Source organism: Lampetra fluviatilis, chromosome 60, assembly GCF_964198595.1.
Source record: "Lampetra fluviatilis chromosome 60, kcLamFluv1.1, whole genome shotgun sequence".
Classification (NCBI taxonomy): domain Eukaryota; kingdom Metazoa; phylum Chordata; class Hyperoartia; order Petromyzontiformes; family Petromyzontidae; genus Lampetra; species Lampetra fluviatilis.
This window is the reverse complement of record NC_136334.1, coordinates 294,935-307,772: the sequence shown is the minus strand read 5'-3', so window position 1 is coordinate 307,772 and position 12,838 is coordinate 294,935. Positions and strand designations below refer to the sequence as shown.

At 47.6% G+C, this 12,838-nt stretch overlaps 1 protein-coding gene across 1 annotated transcript in view; it reads right to left on the bottom strand.

Annotated features, from left to right (window-relative positions):
* LOC144950904 (cytoplasmic FMR1-interacting protein 2-like) overlaps positions 1 to 12,403 on the bottom strand; it is a 75,981-nt gene extending 63,578 nt beyond the window's left edge. The window contains exons 1-7 of the mRNA XM_078881070.1: positions 12,261 to 12,403; positions 7,463 to 7,622; positions 6,108 to 6,197; positions 5,272 to 5,349; positions 3,716 to 3,817; positions 2,841 to 3,022; positions 2,010 to 2,106 (exon numbers count right to left, since the gene is read on the bottom strand). Coding sequence (XP_078737196.1) covers positions 2,010 to 2,106; positions 2,841 to 3,022; positions 3,716 to 3,817; positions 5,272 to 5,349; positions 6,108 to 6,197; positions 7,463 to 7,579 — 666 coding nt within the window. The 5' untranslated portion in view covers positions 7,580 to 7,622; positions 12,261 to 12,403. The remainder of the gene's footprint in view (positions 1 to 2,009; positions 2,107 to 2,840; positions 3,023 to 3,715; positions 3,818 to 5,271; positions 5,350 to 6,107; positions 6,198 to 7,462; positions 7,623 to 12,260) is intronic.
* Positions 12,404 to 12,838: the final 435 nt, after the last annotated feature.

Below are 12,838 nucleotides of genomic sequence, written 5' to 3'. Positions count from 1 at the left end.
TCCAAAGATACAAAACAATTTACACTCAAGTTTTCATTGCGCAGGCAGACCTCGCTCGGCACTTAAGATGCGTTCCCGGAGAAGTGAGGAGCGCGAATCGAATCGGCGCTGAAAGGGGTCATCAGACCATTGTGTATACGGGGATGCATTCCCGACAGGGTTATTCATTTCGCAAAAGCAACAAATGAGTTTTACCTTCTTGGTTCTTTCGGTAAAGTCACGTAGAAGGAAAATAATAAAATAATAAAAATAAAAGATAATAAAATAATTCTCACGACGTTTCGGCCACTACGCAAGCAGCCGTCTTCAGGTGGAGAACAGGTCTGTCGAGAAGGCATTCAGACTCTGCCTTCTCGACAGACCTGTTCTCCACCTGAAGACGACTGCTTGCGTAGTGGCCGAAACGTCGTAATAATTATTTTATTGTTTTATTTTAATTATTTTCCTTCTACGTGACTTTACCGAAAGAACCAAGAAGATGAATTCCTGCAGTCACGAAAGCTTTAAATCGAAATGAGTTTTATTGGTAGTATCGGTATTAGCGTTCGTAATAATGCAGATGGTAAATATTTCAAGAACTACTCAACAATCTGCTGCCCCAACCCTCACCAGGACAAGCGGATTGAGAAACTAAATAAACGAAAATTTATTACAATAACATCAGTATTATGTACAGTACTCATAAGTGAATTCTACTGCACTCCTCCTACAAGGCAGTGGTGAGAGACGAGGTTGGAGGAGCTGCTGCTGCTGCACTCCAAATCCGGGGTCATTCTCAGAGGAGAGCTTCAGGACCTTCGTGATCTTAGCGATGCCCTAGTCTACATTCTTGTGGTGAGGTTCCTTTTAAGTGGTGCCCGAGACTCTATCCTGGTCCCGTGAGTTCTCACCTGGCTAAACAAATAGATTTTTTCTCTCTCATGTATTCGCGACCACTAATCGCGTTAATAGAATCATGGCGGTGGGTTCTGGTTGGCTCGGAGCGTGCGGCGCTCTCATTGGCCGAGTGAATGATGGGGGCCAGGACGTTTCTTCAGCCAGCGCTGATGCATGTTCTCCCTCATAAGCACCGAGCAGATTTGTTTTTTTTATTTTCGTCAGTTGTTTTTTACTTCCTCCAGGACAAAGAGCGCCGTAACGAGTGAGCGTTCGACAGGGCCACGCTTAGCGAGGTCTGCCTGTGTGTATGTGTGCGAAGCAAGGTCTGCCTGCTTTGGTTCATCTTTACGAGACGATGCTTGCCCCCCTTTCACACAAATGATGGGCAGTCAATGAATCAAACCTTAGACAGCATTAAAACAGCGATGCGAGTTGAAAATACCATCGCTAATGTTATTCAAATCTATATATATAAAAGGGAAATCTGTGAATGTGTGTCTGTTCGAAATGTTTAGCATACTTCCCGACATGCAACAAACTTGAAATTTGGCATGTGGGTAGCTTCCAGATTGTACACATTGCAAAAAGTATAAAAATAGACTTTTGCATTTTGGGGGGGAGGGGGGGGCGCAATAATGGATATATTTTGCACGGCAAGTGAGCGGTGACGTCACATCTGTGATGTCACCCGTAATGCTTAAGCGTCACGCAGTGTGCCTGCTGACGTCACTGAATCCCCCCCCCCCCCCACCTGCCGCGTTGGCCGTGTATTAATCCAAGACAAGAATCCAAGTCCCGGGCGAAGCCGGCTAGTAAAGCTGGTAAATTATAAATGACACAACTACAATTGTGAGATGGGCCCATGGCTCTGCCCACCAATAGCATGTTAACAGACAAGAGTCGTCGAATTATTCTGATCTCTTATGTTTCACTCTTCATATCTGTCAGTCGTGTTTCAATCTTCATATCTGCATGAAGAAATGTGGACAAGTGCGTGATTAGGTCAATCAGTCAATCATCCCCCATGATTGACATGACGAGTGGAGATCTTCATCCAGCAGAGGATTGACCAAGGGCTGTAAATTATAATTAGTATAATTGTTGTCGTAAATCAATGACTTGACGCTTACCTGCGTGATTTTATTGTGACTTGCCAGAAACATGGACAGGTTTTGAGATTCCTGGATGGCCTGCGGGTCAGCCATCTTGCGCAGGAACTGAGCAGCTCTGGAACAAACGCCCCAAAAGAATGGAAGAGCGGACAAATTAAAATACTTTACGAGGTTCCTCTCTCACTCATCCCCAAGTCTCGTTGATCTCCCTTTCATCTCACTAATCTGTATCTCGATTTCTCGGTGAGCGATATCTCCCGGCGGGCCGCTGAAAGAGCCTTGCCACATCCAGTCCACAGGCCACTAGCTGAAGAACCCTGCTCACCTAGATCATTGACAACACACACGACTCAACTTGTATATTGTAAAAGTAAGAATTTGTTTTAATAATTTAATAACTTTGTTATTACCAATTTGTTATTTTCCCCCCGCCCCTCCCAACATTAACCTGATTGTCCCACGATAACACGTCACGAGAAGACGGATCCATGCGGATCTCTTGCACAGCAGTGCAGGCCTTCCAGTGGCCTATGCTTCACAAAGTTAAGGGCAGCACTTTCCCACACCCTCTGCATATTTAATTCTCAGGGTTGGAATTTAGTGAAATTAAGTGCAGAACCAAACTTCACACGATGGGTTTTTTTGTGTGTGCAACTGGGCTGAGACCATCAACTGACTGCACTTGAGAAAGCTGCTTTAATGGCGTGTGGCTGCCTAGAGTCGAACCCCAGATCTCAGTGCTTCAGGTTCGGCCACCTGACCCCCTGGAGCCAGGCAGAATCGATTTCGGCGGACGAATTGTCACCTCCCCCGACCGCGCGGGTGCGTGGCTTGCGGCTTGCGTGTTACCGCTTGTAGGCGGAGTAGTCGTTCTTGACGCTCGACTTCATGTTCTTGAGCTCGTCGAGGACGGCAAACATGTTGATGAACTTGCCCAGCGTGAGAAGATACGCTTCGGACACAAAGTCCTTGCGCCGCTCGGCGTGGCACAGCCGCTTCATCTCCTCGCAGAACTTCTCGATCGCCTTTCGCTGAGCGGGACAGAGCGTATCGGGGCACCAACCATCGTCACCACTACCAAACACAAACGTCCGTCCGCATAGCCTACATAAGCGGTTGGTTGGTCCAAGTGCTCTTAGGGAGCGTAATATCTTACAAACGCAAGCAAAATTATAATCAACCGAGTAATTGGGAAAATTAAGTCTCCCCATCCAAGAGGAGCTCAATAACATCCCTCACAATTGCTTGAAGTCACACAAGTCCATTAGGACCCACGCGCTTAACCTTTAACAATGCAACTTCCACCCATATGATGCCTGTGAAAGCCAAACGATTTCACAACAAATCACAAACACCTTATGAAACACCCAACGTCGAAGACCCCTGATTTTAACCTTCCGCAATACTTATAGGCCACGACCCTAGACCACATCCACCGCACAAACCATTGGCAGACGCGGATACTTGATACGATGCACATAAGTAAAATTTTAAACATATCCGGTGCCCATGGAACAAATAACGACTCGGTGTCCGATTCACAAACAAGGAGGAGGAGTAAGTGATCCACTCCGCTAATCCTGACAAAATCATTTGGCTCAACCACCTAGACGTAAAATAACAGTTGTTGCCTTCCATTAATATCAGCCAAACAAAAAGGAACTGAGAAAGAGGTCGCATTGCCAAACCCATTAGCCGTGGTTCAGAGGCTGCCAAGCACATACCTGGAAATGCATGAAGTTCATGAGCTTTGTGACTTCGGGCTCAAGGACCTCCACCGTCTTCTCGTAAATCTCCACTCTGTTCGGCTGTTCATTGCACTTCACCTACAAACAACGACAGCGATTCCCCCACGCGGCGTTGTACGCACCTAATTACGCGGTGGACACCCACAGAGGCCAAGAGGATCCAGAGGGAAGCAGCAGAAGAGATGGCGATATGAAATCAAAACAGTCCGCACAACAACTCAGGAAGGGAATGAAAGTGGGGGGAGGCCTATATCCAGCAGTGGAAAGTTACAGACCGACAACAGTAACATTAAAACTGTGGGGGCCTATAACTTAATCACCCAGAATGCACTCCATCTCATCAGATCTGGATAGTACTTGGGTGAGCAACCACTGTGTATTGCAGGCGTTATAGGCTGTGGGTAGAAGGCAGTACAGCAAAATCATGTGTTTTACTGTACTTCTATGATCCCATGTTTATGCTCACAGCCTTCATCAACTCACACATCAGCGTGATGAAGTATGATCTATGAGAATCGTCAGAAATGTCATATCGAGGCCAAATTTTCAGTGCTTTGAATTCATAAGCAGGCACACATTCCTAATGCATGTGCAGGGTGGTACGGCCAGCATCACATCCGAATGCCTTTGTCTCCCCAGTGCTGATGTGAACACACCACAGCATGTACTCATTCAAGGCGGATTCGACTTGCGGGAGGCTCAAAACTGGTTCAAATATACGTTGCTGATGTTAGCCACGGCCAGGAATTTAACTCGGGTAACTGGGTTCAGACAACCACCGCACCACTGCAATACAAATGTATTGATATGGAATAGGTCACTACGGCATGTAGCGCTGGCTGCTGGCAAAAAGGAGCTCGGCTGCCATGGCAACCCTGTTGGCCAGAAGTGAGGGGGTAGGCGGGAGGAAGGGATGTGGGGAGGGGACGCAGGGGGTACGGGAGAAGCCCGGGAACCTTTTAGGGGGTTCTAGAAGGGGGGCATAGCCAAGGGGGAACGAGGCTGCACTGGGGGGATATAAGGGGGACCCCGGAGAGGACTCAGGGCCATTGTTGGAGTGGACCCCTGAAGGCCGTCAAGTCAAGTCTCGCCAAGTCTTCGTCATCGACAACATCGTCTTACCCTCGTCTCAGCGTTGTGGGTCAGGCAGCCCGTTGCTGTCCTGACCTTACTATAGTATTCTCAGTGCCTGCGAAGGCTATACATAAACAGAGTGCCTCCTGATATAGCGTCTCTCTAGTCTATCACTACACAAAGACAAAGATGTGCACATTGACACATAGACAAAACAGACGCGCATGGACAAATCTCAGAGGTCTCCACATACAAACTCACTTCCTGGTTTTCACTCTGAACACCGGTAAGGGACGAGCTTCGTCGATGCATTGCTATAATGAGGGCACGAGGCAAAGCTGAGTAGGTTAAGGTGCACGACGCGGCAGTGGAGGAGAAACCAGTGGGCAGCAGAGGAAAAACCAGTGGGCAGTGGAGGTGAAACCAGTGGGCAGCCAACAGAGGAGACCAGCGCTCACCTGTGGGATAGCCCGGGAGATGCACCTCCAGGTGTAGAGCATGACAGCGTACTCTTGGCCTTCCTCCAGCATCTCATTCTGAAATCGCAGACCAGGATTGTCCGCATCGCTTACAAACAGTGCCAACGGTCGTCACGGCACACAAAAGGGGGCGGCGTGGCTGGCACCACGCCCACGCAGACAGAAGGAAAAGGATCCCCCGTGTAGCCCTTCATCGACTGTTGGGGTGAGTGCTGTACACGAGCAACCTGCGAGGGGCAACGCGGCATAGAAGGGGGCTGTGTGACCAACATTGTGTTCGGCCACCTTTGTCTCCCTAAGCGCTGATGTTTACACACCGCACCAGACACTCATATAAGGTTGAGCTCACTTTATGGAGGCCCAGGAACGGTTTAGATATGAATTACCGATATTGGCCGTGAGCAGGAATTAGCCGGCGTGTTTATAAGCGCAGTGCGCGACCCACTGCGCCACTGCTCCACACTAACACACCCTTTCCTATTTTACGCCAAGTCACCTATGACTAGGCACGTTACCTATGAGCAAACCTCTCAGAATGTGCACCTAGCCCACAGAACTCCAGAAGCTAAGCCTGCATAGTACTCATGAGCAACCACCATGCATGACAACAGGTTGTCACACGAAACCCATTGTTGTTCTGTACTTCTATGCGTTTTGTCTTCTCCAACCCGCACCGATTTGCGTGAAGATAAAAAAAACCCCAAGTCCTGCACGGTGTGAGGGAGGGCCTTCATCCAGCAGCAGATGTCGAAACGGGCTGCATACGTGCGTCAACTCGGGATGTCATGCGACCGAGTCGCGCTCATTGCACTTACCATTCCGGAGTGGACGGTTGCTTGCTCGATGTACCTGGCAATCCCGGTAACAAAAGCATTGCGATCCTCAAAGTTGGTGTCAAAGTTGGCCTATGACAAAAGAGGACATCCATTAGCTCATAAGATGATCACCGTCACATAGAGCAGCAGCAGCAACAGTAATTCCGTAGACCACCTCCGGCCCAACCAATTTAATTTCATATGGCCCCGTGGCTTCACGAGACCTACTACCACTTTGAATCGGCTAGCAAACAATATTTGTCCATCACTGCAAGCATCACACCGATCAAAAAAAAGAGGAATATATTTGACACGCTCAGTCAATTCTGTCACTGTAAGGAGACTCTTGCAGTGTGAGAAGCGGCTGAGGTGTGTGTATGTGTTAACGCGCACGCGCGCGTGTGTTTGTTAACGCATGTGGGTTTGTTAATGCGTGTGTGGGTGTTAACGTGTGGATGCCCTCCAAAGGTTTTGAAATTCTTGTTCGGCCCTCCTTAAGGAAAAAAATGTCCCACCTCTGCTGTGGATGGTCAGCAAAAGTCTCCTATTCTATTATTGAGCACTGCAATATGTTCAGGAGCTGAATGATAGCCAGGAGAAGGCAGTTTTGTTATTCTTCCTCTGCTGAAGAAGAGCAGACTTCAGTGGTTTACTGTATGGTCCATCCTTAATATTGCATGGCCACAATCGCACTGCCCGTGGCTTGTCTGGAAAAAAGTCTATGAAAGAAATGACATAGCATGTATGTCTATCAGCATGTATGTCTATCGGCAAGGATTTGGCTCATGTTGAGAAGCAGGGATGTGGCAATCCACTCCCAACATAGTTTAATTAATTGTTACGATTTGGGGTAATGATTGTATTCATAGTTCTACATATTTTCGACCATTACAGTACATGAATATAAAGTGATATAAATCAGAATCTAGGGGTTTAAATATACATCGGTATGTATTTGTAGAATCCACACGGGCGTGAATATGTAGAATTCACAGCGGCATGAATCTGTCAAATTCCACAGCGGTGAAAATCTGTAAAATTAACAGCTATTTAAATCTGTAAAATCCAGTGGTGTGAATCTGTAAAATCTACAGTGGTGTAAATCTGTAGAATCCACATTAGTGTGAATCTGTAGAATCCACAGTGGTGTGAATCTGTAGAATCTACAGTGGTGTGAATCTGTAGAATCCACAGTGGTGTAAATCTGTAGAATCCACAGTGGTGTGAATCTGTAAAATACACAGTGGTGTGAATCTGTAGAATCCACATCAGTGTGAATCTGTAGAATCCACAGCGGTGTAAATCTGTAGAATCCACAGCGGCATGAATCTGTAGGGTCTATAATGCATGTGGACCTGATAGAGAATGGAGGAAGGCGGTGGCTCGATGCACGGCTGCAGGTCGGGCAGAGGAAGCTCCTCCAACAGGTCCACGTTCGAAAGAGCCTCTTCCAGCGTCACGGACGATGCCATCTGGCCGGCAACGTCTCGGTCGGACACCTTCACCTCCACTGCCCTGAGGGAGAGCAAGGGGAAACAAACGGCCAGTGTTCATTCTGACAACAAACCTTCGCAACCCCAGAGCGTGATTGTGGAAAAGCCGAACACGCCATTGACAGTGGAGCGATGAACCAGTTACATTCTATGGAGGCATAGGTGTGAATGTGTGTGCGTGCATATGGGAGCAGTCGTGCAGCGGTTCTTCTTCGTGCTTTTCGGATCCCTGACTCTCTGTTCACAATCATTAAGGACCATAATGACGGTGGCCAGGCCCAGGTAAAGCTGGGTGGCAGGGAGTCAGAGCCATTCCCTGTTCACCTTGGGGTGCAACAGGGATGTCCTCTGGCCTCTACACGACTTAACATCTTTTTTTGACCACGTAGTTTAAAAAGTTTTCCATAGTTGTACCAGAGGAATTTCCACACAGTACGAAGCCGATCGATGCCCAGGTGCAGTCGAGGGATGGGTCCCTATAGGTCAACCATGTTATGTATGCTGGTGATTGCTGCCAAGCTGTTGCATAGCCTGTACCAAACGTTAATAATAAGAATAATGCCAATTAGATAATCCTCAATGAGCCTCAAGAATTGCCAACAAAGTCATACATTGGGGCATTTGGCCAATTCCATCAATATGTGTAGGGCTTCAAGTGGAAGGAAATTGGAAACTGGAGAACACCCACCATGTATGCCCCGGGGGTGGAGACTCTACACTGCCAAGTCCTGGCTACCTGGCAGGAACACACCTACCACACCTGGCCATCTCTCTTGGTCCACCATCCAGGAACTATCCAAACATCATTTCCAGAAGCTTCTATTCTGGTAGCGGAAATTATTGCATTGAACTTACTATGAAGTGCATCTCAGAAAGACATACTTGACAAGACAGAACTGATTCAATCTTCGCTAAAACAGGAATTGACGATGGGGTGATTTAGTGATGACTAATTCAAACAGCCAAGCCATGCAACCGTTCCATAGAGTGAAATCTATGCGAAGTGTCTGTATATAATAATAATTCCAACTTGTAACGTGCCACAAAGTATTGACTTACTCTCCATGCAAGACGACTCACGAGGCGCAAGGAAGAACCACAGACAAGTGGAAAAGCAGCCATGAGGTGAGCCCGTGCCAACAATTGCCCAAGCTCTGTGGCCCTCTGTATATTAAGATGTCACTTGCCAATTATTGAGTCTTTACCTGTGGGAGGAAACAGGAGCACCTGGAGAAAATCCACGTGTGCGAGAGGGAAACACTCGATCTCATACAGATGGGAAAGGTGGAGCTCCCATTTCTCCTGTACTTCCCCTTGGCAAGCCAGGATGTGGCTTCTCCTCTATGCCCATAGCAAGGGGGTTTCACAACATGTGCGCGATCCACCAACCCTCGCCAGGCACAGCGCTGGATTAAAGGTGTGCGCAACCACCGCCCGGCTAAGTATAAGATTTTCTCAATTCAAGGCATACTCTTCTACGCTGACCACAAGTCTTGGTAGAGGCGGCAATTCCACACTTTACCCTGCCAAACGCTACATGGCAATTGAATAGTTGTAGCGTACCCATTATTATTTCTAGGTCGACAGAGGCGGGGGGAAGGTTAAGAGACTTGTGCCACCTCTGGATTGCCTGTCCAATGTGCTAACCATTACACGGCAGCAGCATTCTCTTTTATGCTTTGTGTTTGCATTTAAGAGGTTGCTCAATGTGAAATCGTTGGACCTTTTAATTGTTTTTTTTTCATTTCCCTATAACTTCATCTCATTTGTGCAATTGCAGTCACATAGTTATGAGACGAAGCATCGATCCGTAACTCTCGCACAGCAGTGCAATCAGTTGTGCTAAGAGAATGGCCCAGAGAAGCGGATACCACTGAGCTACCTCTTAGATCCTTTGAAGTGGCCTCTAGTCCACACACAATGGGAGGCAGAACTTTCCCACCCACTCATTTACATATGAGAGTTAATGTGCATTGCAAGGCAAATTAATTATATAGATTCAAAAGCTAGAATTTATCCAAATGAAGAGCGGACCCCAACCGAATGCAATGGTTTTGTGTGAAGTCATTGGTGACTCTTTCCTTTCTGCAAATTCTTAATTTATGCAGCTGCGGTGGCCACTGTACATTGTGAAACTGTACTGCGTCAGGACCAGTGGCACAATGGTTAGCGCACAGCGGTATGCACCTAGAGTCCTGAGTTTGATTCCTAGTCACAGGGAACATCAGTGGTTAGATGCACAATTAAAGAACACAATGAGAATCATAACCGAAACACTGAACCCAACACCAATCCCCTGGCTCCCTGTTTTGGCGAACATTCTGCCACCAAATATCCAGAGTGACTTCACAATGGAAGGGATTTTACGCGTTTTCTTGCCACCAACAACAATAACCACCTACCAATCAACCAAGACCCCAACAATGTTCTTGGTTGATGACTCAAGTCCCGATCAACTTTCTGGAATATCACTGCTGCCACCATTCTAGAATCTCACCAAGATCTGGGAGAACGCTGCCTAGCAAATAGAGTAGAACAACGTGGACATCCACAATAAACACCACATTTGAGACCCAAACATCGCACCTCCTTGCTTTGACATTCCGGGACGACACGTGTAGCCACCAACCGCACCACAACATCAACAGGCTGATGCGAAAAACTCCATGAGTGGAAATTTTTATAGAAGCCACAGCGGTGCAATTTTGGCCATGCAACCTAAACGATGGACCATATATTAAACCACTGAGGTCTGTGCCCCTTCAACGGAGGATGAGAAATACGACACAAACTCTCTCATGAAGCCCTCTCGTCGCTGCCAGCAGCACACCACGACATTGGCATCTCACTCCTGAACGTATTGCTGCGGCTGCTGCTGGCATCATGCACAACAAGAGAATAGTGGTGATACCTGAACTTGTCGTGGGCCCCACCCCGAACTGACCAACATGAGCGAGGTTCGTCAAACAAGCCCACGTGGCGCGTGGGAGCCCTTCATTCAGCAGTGGATGGGCACACGGGTAGTTATTCTGATGACTATGACCACACAACACTGTCCTGTGATTACACACCGAGAATAATCAGAGGAAACAATGTCACAGTGTGAGTGAAAAACATTGTAAGTTCCAGCAAAGCCCAGGCTTTTCATTCCACGTTCCACTTGTAAGCCACCCAACACAAAAAAATGCGTACGCACGGTTTCTGTAATGATTTCCAAGAGGCGTTTTTGTCCTCAACTATTTATTGTTGTATAAAACACACGGGTTCATGATTACATAGACACTTTTAAGAAAAGTGAGGCTTGGGCAGGACACATAACCAATAATTATGGGCCGACAACCGAGGAATGGCACATGTCCCGAGGACGTCTAGCAAGCAGATGGAGAAATGGAATCATTTTGCACGGAATGTGCTTGCACACTGAGATTTCACCGCCGAATCGTACAATGTGGCGAAGGCTTGGGGAGGCCATGATCCAGCAGTAGATCGTGGCTGCTGATGGGAGATGGCGACACATCCTCGAATTAATAAACATTTACCACAACGTGCCACTTCACACGTTACGTAAAGGGCCGTTTTAGAGATATTTACATCAACTTAGCCCATCGCCAAATCATCCAATATCTTCAGATCTATTAAGCCAAGCAGAATTAAGCCTAGATAGTGCTTGTAAGGGTTTCTGTAAGGGCAGTGAAACAAAATCCATTGTTGTACCGTACTACTAAACCACAGCGTCTTGTACTTTCTGCCTTCACAAACCCATAGCGACAAGCGTGGTGAAGTATGGTCAAATATCCACCACAACCCGCATGGCGAGGGGAGGCCTTCATCCAGCAGTGGATTGGTAGGAGACTGTAAATGCACCCATTCACAAAAGGCCACACACACCTCAAGGCCTCATTCCTGCAGATATAACATTGTGCACAACGTGCCACGTTACCCTTCTTGACGCATCTCTACACGTACTGTGCATACTGCTTTTCTGCCAATCCACTGCTGGATGAGGGCCTACCACATACCTCCGTGCAAGTCGTGGTAACTATTTGACCATACTTCACCAGTCTGATCAGAGGGGCTTGGTGAAGGCAGGAAGGCGCATTGCATGTGGGTGAGCATCGAGGTACAGCAGAATACAACCACAGATCTTGCCCCACCGTCTTCTGTTGTCTATGACAAGAGGGCATGCGTGGTTTGTTATCACCCATCCGAGCACTAGCCAGGCTCAATGCTGCTTAGCTTTCGTATAATACCCAGTGCCTCTCACCTGGCTAAATACATAACCACAGGCCGCCCCGTCAATCCACTGCTGGATGAAGGCCTCCACAAGCCACGCACACTACACAGAGCGTCAGCAGCAGCAGCCGCGTCCTATCCACTGCTGGATGAAGGTTACCCTCCCCCCCCCCGTGTGTGTCGACGCCTCGCAGCAGCGCCGCCGATTCCGTCGCTCCACCGCAATCCACGCGCTCCCTCCATCGACACCAATTCACAGGCACGTGGACTGAATCGTCGAACATCAACACCGTGGCGAATTTATTTAAAGTGAAGCTCCGTCACGATAATGAGCAGGAAATCAACAACCACGAACGGGCCTCGGCCACACACCACTACACGGTGTGTGTGTAGTAACACTCTCAAACTAACGATCGCATAGACTCACGGTGATTGTCTCGTACGGGGTGTCGTCCGATAGAAGCCGACGAGCCAAATAAAGAAGTTAGAAAATAAAAAGTTCCGCAAAAGTTTGAAACTTTGTCGAGGCAGGGAAAGCGAAGTAACGCGACTCGGACGACGGCGGCGTAAACGCCCTTCCCTTTCCGGGGGAATCGATTCCTGTTGTTACATTATCGATTCACTCAAAACTGCACTCCGGTTAGAAGAAAACAAATGTTAAATCTATTGACCCATTCGGCTGTTTCACGCAGAGGGACGTTTAAAGGTAATTGCGGTGGCAGATATATAAAAGAGGCTTTTTTAAAGACAATAAAGCAACTAATCGATAGCTGTAACTAATGGATTCGTCAATTCTTCTCGTAATCGTACGTCATTGGGTGTTGAAAACACGCGGAATCGAAAACAAGATAAATTAATCGAGATGCAGTGATTAATGGATCGATGCCGTTACCACCTCATTTAAACCACTGCCCACGCATCAGTTCCGTCAGTCATGGTCGATCCACTGCTGGATAAGAACACAACTCACTCCATCCGGTGGGTCTAGTCATAACGCTGAATGCT